The sequence below is a fragment of the Netta rufina genome, assembly GCF_964035555.1.
Source record: "Netta rufina genome assembly, chromosome: 3".
Lineage (NCBI taxonomy): Eukaryota > Metazoa > Chordata > Aves > Anseriformes > Anatidae > Netta > Netta rufina.
This window is the reverse complement of record NC_140125.1, coordinates 106,574,258-106,592,544: the sequence shown is the minus strand read 5'-3', so window position 1 is coordinate 106,592,544 and position 18,287 is coordinate 106,574,258. Positions and strand designations below refer to the sequence as shown.

The window sequence follows — 18,287 nt, the reverse complement described above, 5'->3', positions numbered from 1 at the left end:
TCTTGTGCTATGAACACGTCATCTTCAAAGATCAACCCACTCCTCTGCCCTCCACTCTAGCTTCCCACAGGATCCTGCCTGTAAATCCCCTGAACAAGCTGTAGTCTGTTCTCCTGAAGTCCAGGGTCTGCTGTTTGCCCTCCTCGGTTTTCTCCGGAGCTTAAATTTCACCAACTCACACTTGCTTCAGTCAAGGCTGCCATTAACTTTGTCATCCCTGGTCAGTTCTTTCTGGTTTGTGAGTAACACATCAGGGTGTCTCCCTGACTGGGCTTGCTGGTCACTGGGGTTAAAAGAAATGCTCTCGATGGTCAGAAATCTCATAGATTGCTTGTAGCCTGCCAGGTTGCCCTTCAGGAATATGTAGGAATGGTTAAACTATTTACCAGGTATTTGTTATCATTAACTTCCCGCTGACAATGCCATCTTTAATGTCATACTGAATTAACTGCATCTCTAATCCTTTGTTTCCCCCATTAAGTCTGAAGTCCCTTTTAATTCCTTTCTTGGGATCGAATTCCACAGTCTTTGACTGTAAACAGGGATATCACAATATACACCTCTAGTCCTCTCTGGATGTGAGCATCCACAGCTCTTCATGCAATCTCATGATATTTCCTGGCAGAGATCTTGCTCGAGCCAGCCCTTTTTGGCACAGTTCTGCTCTTCCTATAAGTATGTGTGAGGGCAATATTGAGACTTATCACTTTTAAGAAAGATCACCTCCAGTATTTTGGATTGCACTCATTGCTTCCATTAGCTTTTATCATTGTAAATAGATTTTTTATTTTTTTTTTAAATGCATTTAGCCAGGAGTGCATTCACTAGCATGCTGCATTTGCAAAATTACAGTGACTTGGACCTTGCAGTTCTTTAGAATTTGTCCAAGGTCAGAATTTCATTGACTTTCCTTTCATTGACTTTCATTGAGATTCCCCCAACTGCAAACAATTTTTTTTTTATTTAAAAAAAAAAATAACTTAGCTGCAGAATATTGTACCAGAGAATACTAGAACGTGATATTGTAGATCTAACTTTTAGAGGTGTTGGCGTATACTACAGAAGTGGTGAACACTAAGGAGGATCTTTGTGATGACCAGTAGTTACATAAATATACTCAATGAATTACAGTATCATGAACAAATTGATCTGAAATCATATCCTAGTGTGATCTAGCCTGAAGTTGTGCCTGAAGGTTACTGAGCTGTATTCCTCACCGTCTGACTGTTGTGTACAAGCTGGCTGTACCCGCAGTGCTTTTGTGTGTAACAGGGACTTGGTTCACTTGGTTTACTCCTGTGTTCTCCGTACAGTGTCCATCGATTGTGGTGACACAGCATATGGCCAGGAGTAAATGTGTGAAAATTCGAGATGGGCATCTCTGGTTCTTGTCCTTATCAGAGCCTTCCTGGAAGCTTGTTTATGATTATCAGAGGTGTAGAATGAGAACTGGCAAAATCCAAAAGAAATTTCAATTGTTACATCTAAACAACATTCGTTGTTTTTCCAACAGAGCTTTTCTATGGTGATTCTATGGTGACCACAGATTTCAAGAATTAGCAATAAGGCTCTAAACATTTGCATACAAATGTCTTATTTTGACTCTAAATGGCAAATGTTAAAGAAAATTACTGTATTTGGTTAACACATGCATTACAACACATTTTATTTAATTTGCTTTAGATGAGAAGATTGTGGAAAAAATACGAGCTTTACAAATGAAAGCTGAAGACTATGATGTTGTTAAGGTGATTGGAAGAGGGGCCTTTGGAGAAGTACAGCTGGTAAGATTGATGATTTATTGATTAAACAGATTTATGGCTGTAGTCAAAACCCTACCCAGTCTTGCATGCTTTATATCTAAAAATGTGTTCTTACAAAGAATAAATGTTAAAGCAGAAATTTCATTGTATCCTGAGGTCATTTCTATGGATAGTAAACCAATACAGTCTAAGTTTAGAATGTGATGGATTGGAAGGGAAACTTGGGAAACAGTTTGCCATGCTGTCATCAGAATGAAACAGGCAGTTCATGGCAATTTTATTTTTTTGGCCACAGTTATCACCATGTAATAATGTTTGAAACCCTCCAATTAAAGAAGAAGCTAATAGTGCAACAACAACAACAACAACAACAAACTTCTTTTTGTCTTGTAATTTTGATCTTTACATTGTATTTAACTGATATGATTTGTGTATTTTCTTTCCATTAAGACTCTTCTCTTGACATTTTCTACCCAATAGCCGATCCTATATAATATCTAATGTCAGAGATGGATTACTTTTAAAATTTATATTGCAAAGAAATTCTATGTCAAATAACAAAACAAAAAAAGTTTTCACTGTCTGACTTAATATATCGTGCACAGTTTGCATTTAATTTCGATTTGTCCTGGATTTCCATGTCATTTTGTGAGATAAACAGCAGAAACATTTGAGCACATGAGACAGATTGATATGTCTGTTTTGAAACATGCTATAGGTGTAAGCAGCTAATGGAATCTGAGAATACGACAAACAAGTTTCCGTGAGCTAACAGGTAGCTGTGTATCACCTGATCCATGCTAATTTTCTGTGTAAGCATTTTTAGAGGATGTGAGAGATGTGAAGTAAGTCAATGGAAAGGGGAACAACTAATTTGCAGCAATTAAAGCTAGTTTACTCATTACCAGAAGGTAACAGAAACTATATTTTGCTTAGGGCTTTTGACATGGAACTGGCATTTTACTGTTCTGTGCTAATTTTGTGCTAAAAAGAAGGAAAAGTCATATCAATGGTAATACAAGGTATTTTTATAAAACACAATATTTTGGAGATTTCTTGAGAAATGTTGCAAGTTGTTATATCTGCAATGCTCGTAGGAGGCACACAATGTATAATGGTAATAAATCTATTACCTGTTTAACAAATTACTTGTATATTCCATACTAGTATTGGTGAAATTGGTTGGAAACATGGAGGAAATACAAGCTTTTACAACTGTTTATTTAATGTTTATTCCTTGTTTACTTTGCAGCAGTGACTTGATCAAAGTTGTGTTGTCTTAAGCAGATGCAGTTTTGAGCCTTCATTACCTATAAGTCAATATTTATCATCTCAAAATAGTTACAGCAAGTGTTGGTTATCAAATTAACAAATTAGATAAGTTGAATAGTGGATTGCATGTTGTGGTGTAATACAATGTAAATAAGGTGAAGCTTTTGCTTGCATACTCTTTCTGGCTAATTGTATAACGTGCTTTTCAAGGTAAAATGAAAAATGGAGTAGGGGAAAACGATGGCTAGCTTAACACTACTTCTGTGCCTTATGGGTAATTTGCAAGATTAGATGTAATCCATGGGGCAGTTAACAGCACTGAATCAGCAAGTTTTATTTATTTATTTTGTTTTATTTTTTTAAGGCAGTTTCATCCAAGTGTGGCAACATGGGAATGTAGCTCCCTCTTCCTTATTTCTTTCTCAGTCAGTTGTGCTCTGTTTCTATCAAGAAGAATTTGTGAAATACAGAGAGGGATATTTCCAAAGATGCCATTTTCAATCAAAACTTTAAAGAATTAATGGGTGTATTGCTTTTATATCTTTGCTGGCAAGAGATCAAAAACAAAACCATCAGCAGAACTCCACGTATTTGAGAAGCTACTGCTGCAGAGAGCTTTGTAAGAAAATGGTCTATTCTGTCTTTTCAGTGATAGTCAATTGCTTCATATTAAAGTCTTTTATTAGACATTTTTTCATTGTATATTTGCACTTAGAGCATCTACTCGAGATGCTTTTGAGATGCTCTTTTTCCATGTGCTCGAGTGGGAATCGAAGAACAATCACGTTGTAACAACTGGAGTTCCTCTTCCATTTATTGTTGGGAGGAGATGAAAAGGGGAAGATGCCAGTAACAGAAATTGTTGGCGTTTTTTGGATGTCACGCTGACATATTTGCCGGAAGCATGCAAGAAAAATAAATTTTTAATGTGCTTCAAAATGAAAATACATTTTTTTCTTATATACATTTCTAAGCACTTCATGTTTGTTTGTTTGTTTGTTTTTTTTGAAATCATTAAATTGTTTTGTTTTGTTTTGTTTTGTTTTTCATTTGCTTTTTGTCATTTAATTTTCATGTTCTTAATTTGTTCTGGCTTAGAAGGAAAACCTTTTTTTTTTTTTTTTCCTCTTAACGTACTGTATCATGCGTACCTTTGTAAAATTTTAAAGTACAAATTGTTGACAGAGCACATACTTCAGCTAGGTAGTTTGAGTGGTCTGAAGACAAACTTTAGTTCTCATTTGCTTAATGTTTATAATGTAATGTTGAAACACACAGTAAATTGGTCATATATGACCAAAATAGTTGCTATTTTTTAAGCAGGTGCTTGAAGCCCCAAAATAAAAAAGCTAAAAAATGGTTGGTACTGGAAGGAAATCTCTTTGTGTTCATATAGAGCTCTTTTGTACTTCATGCCAACTTGAAAGAGCATTGTTTTTCTGGAATGTAAACACAGAAGTACAAACCATGATGTAGTATTGTCTTACAGCTAAAAAGCAATGGGTTAATATATACAACTGTAGATCTGAACTAATATTAGCTAGTGATGAGGGCATACATACCTAGATGTTTTCCCTCATAAGGTATGATACAAGTTTAAACTATTGAGCTAAGCTTTATCTATTTCTACTCCATTCTTAATGTTAACACCACAGTTGCAGATGATGGACTTGCAGTAATCAAAATATTTTGCAACACATTCTGTGATCAAAATAGAAATTTGTTTCACTGGGGGCTACAGAAAGAACCATAAATAAAATGTGCTTGAGTATGAGTTAAATTCATGATTGTCATGTTATCAGTGCCTGCCATTTGTGCATAAAGTTATGTAGAACAAATATTTTTTAAATATTTGTCCTATTTAAATATAACAAGACAAAAAATGAGCATGTTAACATATAGCATAGAATAACCAGCTGTGACTGCCTTCATGTAATTTTTTTCTTCCCCCAAGCTTTCTGCTTCACAATGGCATTTTCTTGTGAAACAAGCAGAGCATAGAGATCAACTTCGCAGATTATAAAGAAAGAAAAACATTTTTTGCTGTTGTATCTTATAGCTAGATTTTAAAAAAGAAAAAACAAAAGCCTTGATTTCCCCCCAACACACACAAATTCAGTCTGGTAAAGAGATTTTGGTGGAAAAGCAATTTCCGAGGACTTGAGAAGTATTAAACTCGACTCTTGTCCTCTGTCCTTCTTTGCTGGGTCTGTAGTGGGTCTGTAGTGGTGAAGAAAACTAAGAAATCCCTGTCTGCAGCCAGATCTCTTCTCATACGTAGTGGCGCGAATAAAAGTGACTGGTGTCTAGGCCAGACATAAAAATCAAATTATGGTGCTTAATTTGTTGCTTGTGGTTCATACAGAAACAGCAATTAATGAAAGCACATCCTGAGTACCTCTTTTGTTTTTACTTTAGGAAAAATCCTCTTGATTTGAAATCAAAACTTCTCAGTTCCTTTGCCCAGGTCTGATTACACAGTACTGTAACACTGCAATGACGCAGCAGGCTGACGTGGTCGTATGCTGGAACAGAAACTAACAGCTAAATCCTTCTGGTGCTGGGGTGGTAAAGGATGCTCTGGGTGACAGTCTACGCGGTGTGATTTAGTGTTGCAAACCAGTGGTTGTCATAGCATGTGTAACCAGGTGCTGGTTTAGTATTTTCCAGGAAATGCTTTCTCTATGAGGCTTTGTTCCCCAAACGCTGCTGATGTTGAAGCGCATATAAAGCAGTCGTGGTCTCTTAACCAAAAGTTTATCAGGACCCTATCTGCAGAAATTTCCTATGGCTCTATTAAGTAATTTAGAATATTCAAAACGTGAGGGTTAAATTCACAACTTCACTCTAGGATTTTCATTTCTTTAACAGTAGAAGAGTTGGTACCATTATAAGTCCACACACTTCTACATACTTCTGTTGTTTTATTTGCCTACAGATTATCATCTGATGTGAATGCTGTAGAAATTATGGATGCATTTTGTGCATTTTCTGAAAGTCCTACATTGATGTGATTTTTTGTCTGTCAATGACGAGGCAGAGTAGAGGGAAATTCTCATTCCTTACTGTGTTCTAGGAGTTAATGAGGCCATGTTACTTTATGCTGATGGCATGAAGGGATTTTCCTACCTATTTTGAGTGTTACGCTGGTGAGCTGCAGTTTAAATTTGGCAGTTCATTTAACCAGTTGGAAGAAAATGAAACATCATGACAGTTTAGTACACGAACAATCTGCTATACGAGCCAATATATGTATGTACAAATATAGCTCTTGAGTGAAGAGCCCAGTGGCGAACATCTAAACAGGCTGTCTTCAGCAGCCATGGTCGTGATATAAGAAGTAATATAATTGGTAGGTCTGTTCACCTGCGAAGCAAGCCAACACAGACAGCCTTTGGATGTGCCAGAAGAAACCTATCTTGAATTTTCTCAAGAAATAATTTAGTCAAATAATAATCCAATGTCATTACTTTAGAGAGGTGCAAGAGTTTCTTTTGCTCCTCCTATGCATGACCCTTCTTTGGGGTGTGTACTGACTACTGGAGTCTTTTTCTCTAAGTAATTGGAGATAGTTGTTTCTGTAAATGAAGGCAGCTGTACTAAACTACACGATGAATTTAGGAACCATAAACTACTAAAATGCCTTACAGAGATGTATATGCAGGTTCACAGAAAATGCTTCTGCAATTAACCAAGATTTTCTTTGAGGTTTCTTGTTGCTGAGTTTGTTCTGTTTTTGAGCAGGATTACAAAAGCTCACGTTATGGAGTGTAGTTTGTGGTGTACCACCAATTCTTTGTAAATACTTCCATCAGGGATTAGAAAATGGGAGGAAGGTAGTTTTCAGTATTTTCTTATAAGACATGTTCACTCGCTGGTTAATTGTTAATGTTTGTAGCATGCAGGTGACGTGTTTCTGTCTTAGGGTTTGGCTGGAGGTTTTTTGACTTAGTTATGCAGAAAGTTGTTGGTCAGTGTTAAACTGTGCAGTGTGTTGACATTAAAATTTTTGTACATGTTTCTTGAAAGCAAAAAGACCCAATTTCAAGAACTGTAAATTGATAGGTAATCCAGTTTCTATACATGTTTTCATTTCTTCTAAGATTTTACTTTCTTAATTAATTTTTAACCTAATATTTTACCTGTTTCTACAAATCATTCCTTTTAGCTTGAGCAACAAGCTCAAGCCTATGGCTCCTCAGGAGCAGGAGGCTGATGCTCCCGTGTTTGTAGACCACATAAGTGCTTCTCTGAAGCTTCGCACTGCAGTTATAATGAACCTGAAGTCGTTCGATTTGTACAGGAAAAGAGCTTATTGAACATTATTTCAGGAATCATGATTAAATTTGGACATTGCATCAAACTAACAGGTTGGGTAATATGATTTATTTTACTACACATTAGGTTTTAAAATGAACCACAAAGGCTTTACCATTTGGTTCTGATGTCACAAATTAGGCCAACTTAATTTTCTTTTTTTTTTTTTTTTTAATGCATAAAATATGCCAAAACTTAAGATTCATGATTTCTGCTGACTCAGACATCTCATAGATGAATAGTCCTCACCTTGATTTCTGCAAGAAACACTTGTAAATGTTACAACAGTGACCCTTTAGTAGTTGTTTCATTAGTAACATAAATCAAATATTTCACTAACAGGATAATGACTTTACAGTCTGTCGTAAGGATTTTCTTTCGTGTCCATATTCAGATGAAATTTTCCAAAATATTTTCAGATTTGGTGATAAAAGTTTTAATTTCAGTTTTCTAACAAGATCCGTATTACTAATTTCACACCATTTGAAACGAATTTAAAAACAAGAAAAGAAATAACAGTGTTTTCATGCAAACATAATAGATGGAAGAATCTGAAGTGGACTGCTTGCAGAATTTGTAACAGATTAATGAAACAGAGATTGTGTTCAGAATAAGAAGTTGTAAACAGAGTTGCCTTTTTTTCTTCTTACGTGATGAAACTTTTAAAGGGAGCATAGAAAAGCATTTTCTTTTTCTTCTGTAAAAATAATTATTTTATTTTTATTTATTTATTTATTTTTTCCTAGTACTCTGGTGATTTGAAGTAGGCATATTCACTCAGAAAATGTTAGGACCAGTCTTGCTCTTTATGGGAAGGTGGCACATTTCGGATTCTAAGAAAATCTTTTAGCAGGTTCAATTGGATTAAGCAGGCTACTGAAGACAGCCCTCATTTTTATGGTCATAGCCATATTAACAAAGAACATATGTTTGTGCATCAGTGCATCTTCAGTAAAAAGCAGACATCCCAGAGTCTGCAGCCCTGAGGCACGTCCTTCCTGTGGCCCCACAACTCTTCCTCTGGGGTTGCAGCAGCAGCTGCAGCAGTTGGCCAGGCTCTGGCATATCTTCCTTTGCTTGGCATCCGTGTTTCTTCCCTACTATGTTTTTTGGAGCAGCTGTCAGGTTTTTCTTTCCAGGTTTAGAAGTACTCAAGTTCTTACTGTGTAAGTTGGATATATGAAGATCTGGAGGCATCACATCCCAACAAACAGTTTGCAGCTAGGAGAAATTTGCTATGTTGGTACTCAATTTTTTTATTATTATCATTTTATTTTTATGAGACATACTGAAAAAGTTGGTTTGCTTCTTCCCAACTAACAGGTTCGCCATAAAATGACACAGAAGGTTTACGCAATGAAGCTACTTAGTAAATTTGAAATGATCAAGAGATCAGATTCAGCCTTTTTCTGGGAAGAAAGAGATATCATGGCCTTCGCCAACAGTCCATGGGTGGTTCAGGTAAGGCAGAAATATAAGAGTAAAATAATAATATTAAAGCCATAAGTCATTCCTAGTCTTGAGCTGCCTTTGACTTTACCAAATTGAATGTTTTAGATTCAGATCGTACTTTTTAAAGATGCGTGTTTCAGTGAGTTTTGTGCGTGTGGTTATGTTAGGACATAGACTAACTTGTATTTTGGTTGCTAAAAAGCATCATAAAATTGAATTAAACAGAATTTTAAGTATCCAGAAATAACAGAATTAAGCATCCACATAATTATCGGGAATAACAGGGACATAAGAGAAGTTATGGTTCCAGCTAGAAAAAAATCTGTATAGGAATATAGTAACAAATGCCAGCATGATTTCCAGGCTTTCTTGATGATACGGTCAGTTGATCACAAGAAATTGGCATTATGAGTGCCTGAAGAAATTTCTGGCTTTTAAGTTGAGATATGCTAGGTGGATGAGTTCACACTCCTGGTGTCCTGCAAGATGGGAGATTGTAACAGTGGTTTGCTTGAAACCATCGTCACTTTGGTGGTCAGTTGCCACTTCTCAGCTCAGAAGTAATATCCTCCAGCTGATGGAGCGTTGACTTCTTCAGCTGTCTGTTGCTTGCAACTGTCTCATGGTATTCATTATCATGTTTGTAAAATGGATTATGCTTTTGGGAAGAATTAGTGCTAAATACTGCGATTTGTTATAATTGGTAGACTACACAGATTAATAAAATGCATAGTGAAAGTATATGTTTAGGGAAAAGTATTACTAATATATTTTGTTAAATAATTAATACACTTAAGTCTTCTCAGTTACATTGCTATGCTTCTGTATTTTTAGAAAGTAAAAACAGGCCTTAAGCTTTCCATGTATTTTTCATAATATTTTACATCATGCCTTCAAGCAATGTTTCACTTTTTTTTTTTTTTGCATTTAGATGTTTTGCTCTTCTGAGCATATTCTGTGTTCTTGTCTGTATTCAAGCGAACTACTTAACAGGACAGATGATTTATTTATTACTTTGGTTTTGTTCTAGTGACAAAAGTTGTCTAGAAGTATTTTTATTTTTTTACAGTTGAACTGAATGATCATGCAGTTGAAAGAAAATGTCTGACTATTATCACAGGAAAGGGTATTGCATGATATTTACATGTGTATGTATATTTATAAATGGAAAATGTCAACTGTGTTATAGTTGCAATTGTGCTTTCTGTGATGAAGTGTATAGAGTGATATATTTAGCTATTGTGGTCCAGGGGGGGTTGGAGCTGGTTTTAAGAAAATGTAGGTCCTGCTCTCTGAGCTAGAAACTGGGACAGCTCACATTGCTTTTCTGTGTCTTCTTCTTTGTGTGTGGGGAAAAAAAAAAAAAAAGGTGAAAGCAGAGCCCTAGATACTGTTGATTTATGAAATCTCTAGAGATCAATAGTGAAAGTGCTGTATAAAGGTATAGTGTTATTTATTGTTGTGTTAAATTAATGCCTTTTAATTAATTCCCATAGGTATGGGAATATAGGCCCTATTTTGGATTTTAATTTAGACTTTAATGATTAAATACATGATCACATTGTGTATTGTGTATACTATCTACATGTATGTGTGAAAAGTAATACACAGTAAATTTTACTATGAAGGTCAAATCTCTGTAATAAATTTCCTATCTTTCTGGGTTCCTTGTCCTCCACAGACTCCCTAGTTCTGATTTCTTCCTTTCCATTCATCCTTTTTTTTATTGCCTTTGAACTTTGTGTGAGTACGTGTAACTTGGAAGATGTGAATAATTTTAGTTTTTAATGAGCAGTATTCTCTGAGAAAGTGACTTTCAGATACATAGTGATTCTTTTTGCTGTTTTGGGTCATTTTCAGACCTGGTGATTGCTGAATGAAATTCTATAAAACTTCAGTGCTCTAGGTCTTTTAAAAAGACTAAACTTATCTTAACTATCATGCCAGTTTGAAACACAGTAGCTGTAATGCATGCCAAACAGTTAATTTCATTGTTAAGGATAATTTCTTTACATTTTATTATTGTCATGTTATTTCTGTTCTCATTTTTGTTCTCATTTCAGTATACATGTTGTTTTAGGACAAAATCAGTATTGACAGTTTTCGTTTTTGTTTTGTTTTGTTTTTATAAATATGCATAGAAATGTTACACATATGTATGTTTATAGTACATGAAATTCAGAAAGTGTGTAAAATACCCTTCACTGTTGAGCTATTTTCAAATCCTTACAAGGTACCCCCTTTCTCAGATTTAATATTTGGCATATTGATTCATAGCGATGCTTCTTAATGCCAAGAAACATGGAGATTTACATAGTCATGCCACTGAAGTAACAGGGAAATTTTTTTATTTCCTTAAAAATGAAAGTGAGAGTTTTCAAAGCTCACTAAATTTCAAGCTACTGCAATAATTAATAGGAAATAGAGATGGTTTGAATATATAAAATAAAGTTATTTTACATCCTTGAAAATGTATGCTCAAGCTTAATGCAACTTGAAGTATTCAAGTACTTTATTATTTTTCCCAGCTGTCTCTGAAAAGTAATTGTTCCTTTTTTTTGTTGTTTTTCTATGTTGCAGCTTTTTTGTGCCTTTCAAGATGACAAATACTTGTATATGGTAATGGAATACATGCCAGGAGGAGATCTTGTAAACCTTATGAGCAATTACGATGTGCCTGAGAAATGGGCCAAGTTCTATACGGCTGAAGTTGTTCTTGCTCTTGATGCAATTCACTCCATGGGCTTGATACACAGAGATGTGAAGCCTGACAACATGCTTTTAGATAAATATGGGCATCTGAAGCTGGCAGACTTTGGCACTTGCATGAAAATGGATGAAGTAAGTATGCAACTGAATAATATATAATCTATAAACTGTAATTCTAGGGATATTTTCTTATGAGTTATAACACTCAAAGGAATACTTATCAAATGGTCCACTTGGTTGGAAAGCTGTTCCTTGTCTCCTAGTTTTAAATACCAGGATACTTTAAATAGTGTAACATTGTCTATAACAAACTGTTTTGGCACATGGAATAAGGAAATAAACTTACTTTTTGTTATTTTTGAAAGCATGCGTGTTTATGAATTTCTGAGGTTCATCTTTTTGCCAAATGTCTGAAAAGCTTATGAGACAACTCCTAGTTTCAACATTAGTAACCTTGGAACAGTTCATAAGCTGACAGTTTTCTATAAATGAAATGATTTTATAGGCAAGGTAACATTCTTTTATATATATATATATATATATATATATGTATATATATATATATATATATTATTTTTTTTACTAGGTCTAATTGTTCTCATAGCATCCTCTAGTGGTCATTAAAATGAGGTCACAGTAAGGCAGGAGTGGAATGTGATCTACTGATTAAAATTTATGTTTGCTATTAGTCAAAATGTCATATTTTAGCTGTCTAGATTGTATCATGTACAGCCAAATACAGTTTTCTAATGAAGTTGCGTAAGAATAGCTATTGTATTTTTAACAAGATGTACTACCTTGTATTATTAAAGGAGACATAGAAATAAAACTATCTTTAATAGTTTGCACAAATCTTCCCTGACAAACAGTGTCAGGCAATTTACATGATACATTCTTCCTATGAAATTATAACAGATACTCAAAAACTTGTATGAAAGTATGTTATCATTTGCTTGAAAGATTTCTGTGTTAATGTTGGCAAGGATGATTCTTTTTCAGCTTATTTGCTTTAATGTGTTAGATTCTGTATTATTTAGGTAGTGCTTGGTATAGTTTCTGAAATCTACTTAATTTGCATTTGCATTGTTAATTTAGTATCTATCCAGCTGTATCTAGAAATGCTGTCATTTTTTTTTCCCCTTCAAGTGACAATATATTACTCTTGAACAAACACATCTGTTTATTGAGATTCAAGTCTGTTTAGTTTGGCTGATACTGTAGTTGTTATTCCAAAGACGTACAGATTGTTTACCTCCACTTTCATTACTTAGCTGCCTGTAGGGGACAGCCATTATTTTAACTGGAAAAGTCAAAAGTGGTATTTGATCTCTTAATATAGTCTTTAGATTATCCTTCATTTTGAGCCAATAAAAAAGCTTCAAAAAGTTCAAAACACTTATGTATAAAAAAAGGTAATCGCTTCTGCTATGTTAGGGAGCCCAGAAATTGTGAACCAACTTTTTTTTTTTTTCTTCTTCTTTGTTTTGTTTGTTTTGTCTGAAAGCATGGAATACTAAAATGTGGGTGATCATGCTATAAAAGTGAGAATTGCATGCACAACTCATAAAGAGCTATAGCAAGCTCCAGTTTGGACTGGGCATCATCAGTGAATTGGTGATCTCTTAAAGAAGTTAATTTTTAACGGGCTACATTTTAAGTTCCTCATGTTTCTCAGACTCAGTGGAATGGCAAAAATATTTTATACAGGAAGCTTTAGAAGTTGAGAGGCTCTGGACTGTCTCCAAATCTCATGCTACTTCTTACAAAACATGAACACATCCCAGCTGTGTAAATATAATATTGATGTTGGCAGGATGATTTCTAGACAATATATGCTTACCCAACACTTATTTATTTTCTCTGACTTGGAGTTCTTTTAACAGTTGTACATATTAGCATCTTCCTCACACTGTTGAGAGCTGAGGAAAATTCTGCTTCAATTTTTGTGGGAGACACAGTTTGGAAGGGAGACTTTTTTGATAGTTGCTGTGGAATTGAAATGAGTGTTAAGTTGTGCAGGCCACTCTGGACACTTGAAGCAGAATTCCTCCTTACCAGAATGTGGAAAGAATTGCTAAGTCTCTTAGTGATGTTTTCCAACATGAAAGGAACTGGTCTCTTTATGTATCTTGGTTGTGATGTTTTCTTGGTGGTCGTGTTGTATTGTTTTTTTTTAATCTGCAACAAGGTGAATATCTGTAATTGAATAAAAGATGGAGTTAGCCTCAGAGGTTTAGTAGGAATTGTAGTTCCTTTAGGTACGTAGGTATTGGAAAGAAGCCCAGTGCAGGTTTCACCAGATGCTATTCTTTGGGTTTGCTGTAATTACTAAACTAGGCAGTAGCACGGTTGACTACTGTAGGTGTTGCAGAGCCAGAAACTGCTAGTGCTGCCTGGCTCAGTACGTAGCTCTGGCTTGTGCTAACTGTGCTTTCAGGACAGCACAGGCTTAGAAAAGAGATGTGACTGAAAGAGGAACCATTTATCACTTGGGATTATTGCCTCGGCTCAGATAGCTTAGCTGAAAGAAGAAATGCTCGTCTTCTTAGAACCTGGCGTATTTCACAGAATAACAGTACAATGGCTGAGGTTGGAGGGGACCTCTGGAGGTCATCTGGTCCAGCCTCCCTGCTAAGCAGGACACCAATTTCTCCTTGATGCTCCTCCAAGACTCTGCTGGATCCTTCTTCCTTCAGTTTGTTGTCTGCAGCCTGAGGGTAGTATTAACACCTGATCTGCACTGTCCTAACATGTCCGCACCAGCACGCTCCAGCTCTTGTTTGCTGATAAGAAATTCATGAGGGAATGAAAGTCTAATTCTCAGCCTTGGTCCAAGTCAGCAACTCATTCGGGTCTGGCTGAGGATGAAACCAGAACTGCTTTGCCTTCAGCAGTGTAATGGTTTTGTACGATCGGTCCTAGGAAACACAGCAGCCTCACAGCCAAATCTTCACAAGCTGTGAGAACATACTGTCTTGTTGACAACTTCTTTTTTTGGTTGTTTGGTTTTGTGGTGTGTTTTTTTTTTTTTTTTAATCCCTTCACTGCACATCTGTCACATAGCTGCAGGAGCTTCCCTCAAATGGGCTTCCAAGATCCACCCTGATCTTTGGAGGTGGTGAGAAAAGTCTCAGGAAAAACGCCAGCCTGAGACTACTGAGAGGAAGTTCAGTATCTCAACTGCTATAAATAAGTGTGGTGTTCGGCATAAAGCAGCAGCTTAGGATTTGAAACACGGGAGTAGCACTTTGTCCAGAGAAAACGGCCCCCTTCAGATCTCTCCTCAGCTGATGAAATACAGAAGGCAGAAGCCATCTCACAGAATGTACAGAATGTCAAGATGTCATGGAGCGCACAGAGAGGACTTCCCTGTTTACTTGGCTTAGATGCCAGAGATCACAGAAGCTGGTCCGACCGTGGTAGTAAGAGTACCCAGTACTTAAAAATACATACAGGACAACACCCAAGTTTCTAGTCAAGTGATAATGCATTTTTAGATTGGCTCCTGAGACAGACAGTAGCGAGTTCTGTGGGGAGAAAGCGTAACCAACACCACATGGTTAAGAGAAATACAGCCCTCTGAAAACTGATGTTAGCACACAGAGCCCTTTTGTTTTGCCTGGAGAAATATTTTTGTTTGTTTGTTTTGTTCTTTGACATCTTGTCTGAAAACTTCAGGCCTTGCAAAGTGGAATTCTTTAGTATTGTCGTGGTTTAACCCGACCGGCAGCTAAACACCACGCAGCCGTTCGCTCACCCTCCCCCCTCCCTCTCTGGGACGGGGGAGAGAAATGGAAAGTGAAGCCCGTGAGTTGAGATAAAGACAGTTTAATAAGACAGGAAAAAAAAATAACAAAAATAATAATAACAATAATAATAATGATGATACAATGGGGATAATACGAAAGTAATAATAGTATGTACAAACAAGTGATGCACAATGCAATTGCTCACCACCCGCTGACCGATGCCCAGCCTAACCCCGAGCAGTCCGGCCCCCTCCCCCCGGCTAGCCACCCCTATATATTGTTTAGCATGACGTCAGATGGTATGGAATACCCCTTTGGCTAGTTTGGGTCACCTGTCCTGGGTCTGTCCCCTCCCAGCTCTTACTGCACCCCCCAGCCTGCCCGTTGGCAGGACAGAGCAAAGGCTGAGATGTCCTTGGCTTAGTATAAGCACTGCTCTGCAACAATTAAAGCATCGGGGTGTTATCAGCACTCTTCTCATTCTAAGCCAAAACACAGCATTCCACCAGCTACTAGGAAGAAAATTAATTCTGTGCTAACTGAAACCAGGACAAGTATCTATAACGTCATTGACAAGAAGCTTTCTTGTCGCCGCCTACCAGCCATCTGACTTGGGTAGGGCCGCCTGTTCCTCATAAAACATTAACATGTATAAAATATTAAAAAGTGTTCTTGTTTTGCTGTATTAATTACAGACGAATGGGAAATGGGGTGTCATTAAGTGCTTAGGTGTCGAGGTGATGCAGCTGATCTTGTGACTGAAGCTGCAGTCCTCAGAGAAACCTCTCAGCGCTGTTGTGGTGACACTGTATTTAACGAAGCTTCCTACCTGGGGACGAATTCAGGTGGCTTCAGCCAGGCTTCACCGAGGGAAGGCAGAGACATTCCCTTGTTGTAATTTTGCATTTGGATAAGGAAGGTGTAGATGTGCACCAGTGCTGGAGGCTGTTGCCTCATTAAGATGCCGCAGCCCTACTTGCCTCAATGCTGTTAGAAGCAGGACGACAAAGTAATTGTTCTCCTCTTGTGCCAGATCCGTTTTTGAGTGTTCTTGACTTTAGATTTTTGGAGCCTTTGGGCGTTAGCTTATTTTCCAGTGTTATTTCCATAATGTCATTTAATGTAGAATGCAATATTTTTCTTTGTCCAAAGAATGCATTAGCTTCTCTAAAATGAGTTGCTTCGTTTTCTTAGCCCAGGATGATCAAGTGGAGTGCTTTTATCTGGCTTATAGTTCAGGAAACAGAAGTTAGCCTGCTCTTCATTCTGGAACCGAGAAATTAAACTTCCTTTACATTTGAGCTTCAGCATGGAGTTGTAGAGGAAGATAAGCATTTATAGGGAAGAGATCTTCAGTATTCCCTAAGTCTCTGCAGTATTTAATTACCACATTAGTGTTTTGGCCTACTGGTTCATGACTTTCCAGGATCCTGTTTTCGTACATAAATAAAATTTCCTGGCAGTTTGTATTGCATGTGAAAAGAAATACTGTAATTTGGTATCTAATTTTTCCATGTATAGATAGTTCCAAAAGCAAAATTGATTCTTTTAATTTCTGTAGATACGGATTTTGGCTTCAGTTGTTCCTACTGATACTCTGTATTAACAGTCAGCCAAAGGTGATGGCAAAATGCACAGAGAACTTTGTAAGCTAACTTGGAAAAGACTTGAGGCTGAGTGACATAGTAAAAGACGAATGTATTTTTGGTACTTCTTTAGCTTCATCCAGGATTTTATTTCATTCACCCATCTGGTCTCTCTGGAATGAATGCAATGAATTTCATTAAAGGAAATAAGGCTTGTAAGTTTGAACCAGCATGCTGGCAGATCTGGTGTTATTTCTGCATCACTTAGCCCCTGCCTTTGTAGTCTGTCAGTGTGAAGCAAAGAGGATAAAGAATCACTCCATTAGTACAACTATGTGGATATGTTAATAAAAATCACTTAGTTATATTTTACTTTATTTTTCGTAAAACTTTTTGCTGTTCTTTAAACATAGTTTTAACTTTTTTCTAAGTAAAAAAAAAAAAAAAAGGCATTACTGTAATAATTTACCAATAAGTTGCTGAATTGTTTGAATTACACAAAAATGTTATGTACCTGCTTTGATGGGCCTAACTCATCTAATCAAAAGTATTCGGAAACTTGTCTGTGAATTTAGTGAGATAAGGACCAGTCCAATAGAGCATATACTTGTTCATTTTGAAAACAAGAGTAAAATCACAAAACTTTTCAAATTTTGAGATGTATTTATTAAGGAGAGGAGAGCAGGTTATCAGGATTTCTCATTCCAGTCCATATTGCTTTTGGAGTAAAAAACAGAAGCTTTCAAATGTGTACCTCAAACCAAGTGTTTTGGGTTATATGTTTTTTTTATTATGTTTTCCTGGTTAACTAATAGGCTAGCTGCAGTTTTGTGTGAAGACTCAGCAGTATTTCTAATAGAGCTGTTTGACTTGCTGCTCTTGCACAGACAGGCATGGTGCGCTGTGACACGGCTGTTGGAACCCCTGACTACATATCCCCCGAAGTCTTGAAATCTCAAGGGGGCGATGGCTATTATGGACGGGAATGCGACTGGTGGTCTGTAGGAGTTTTCCTTTTTGAGATGCTAGTTGGTAAGTAGCAATTTCTTTCTGCTAATAACATTGGCATTTAGTCTTTACTGTGCCTTCAGATGTGCTTTGTTGCCAGGGGGCTGGTTGTGCGTCATTATCTCACAGCTTCTGGCTTCTGCCTGGTGTGGTGGTTTCATTCCTGTGCCCTGGGCTTTCTGTCACTCTTCTGCTGCGACAGCTGTTTGGGTGCTTGCACAGCGATTAGTTCCCTGACTTGGTTCAGCTTAAAACTAATTCTTAGGATAGCTTTTGACTTGGATCAGCTACCTCACAACCTCAATAAATGCTTGTCCCATCTTTGGGGCAGCATTGAGATGTCAGGGATGCAGAGATGGGAAAAGAGTGGGAAGGGCAAGACTGTTTGGTTTGTTTGATTGTTTTCATGGTTGTTTTATTTTGTTTTGTTT

At 36.7% G+C, this 18,287-nt stretch overlaps 1 protein-coding gene across 3 annotated transcripts in view; it reads left to right on the top strand.

Moving 5' to 3' along the window:
* ROCK2 (Rho associated coiled-coil containing protein kinase 2) overlaps positions 1–18,287 on the top strand; it is a 103,013-nt gene that overhangs the window by 52,018 nt on the left and 32,708 nt on the right. For all 3 annotated transcript variants that reach the window (XM_084284716.1, XM_084284715.1, XM_084284714.1), the window contains exons 3-6: positions 1,684–1,784; positions 8,676–8,813; positions 11,385–11,645; positions 17,736–17,880. In XM_084284716.1, coding sequence (XP_084140842.1) covers positions 1,684–1,784; positions 8,676–8,813; positions 11,385–11,645; positions 17,736–17,880 — 645 coding nt within the window. The remainder of the gene's footprint in view (positions 1–1,683; positions 1,785–8,675; positions 8,814–11,384; positions 11,646–17,735; positions 17,881–18,287) is intronic.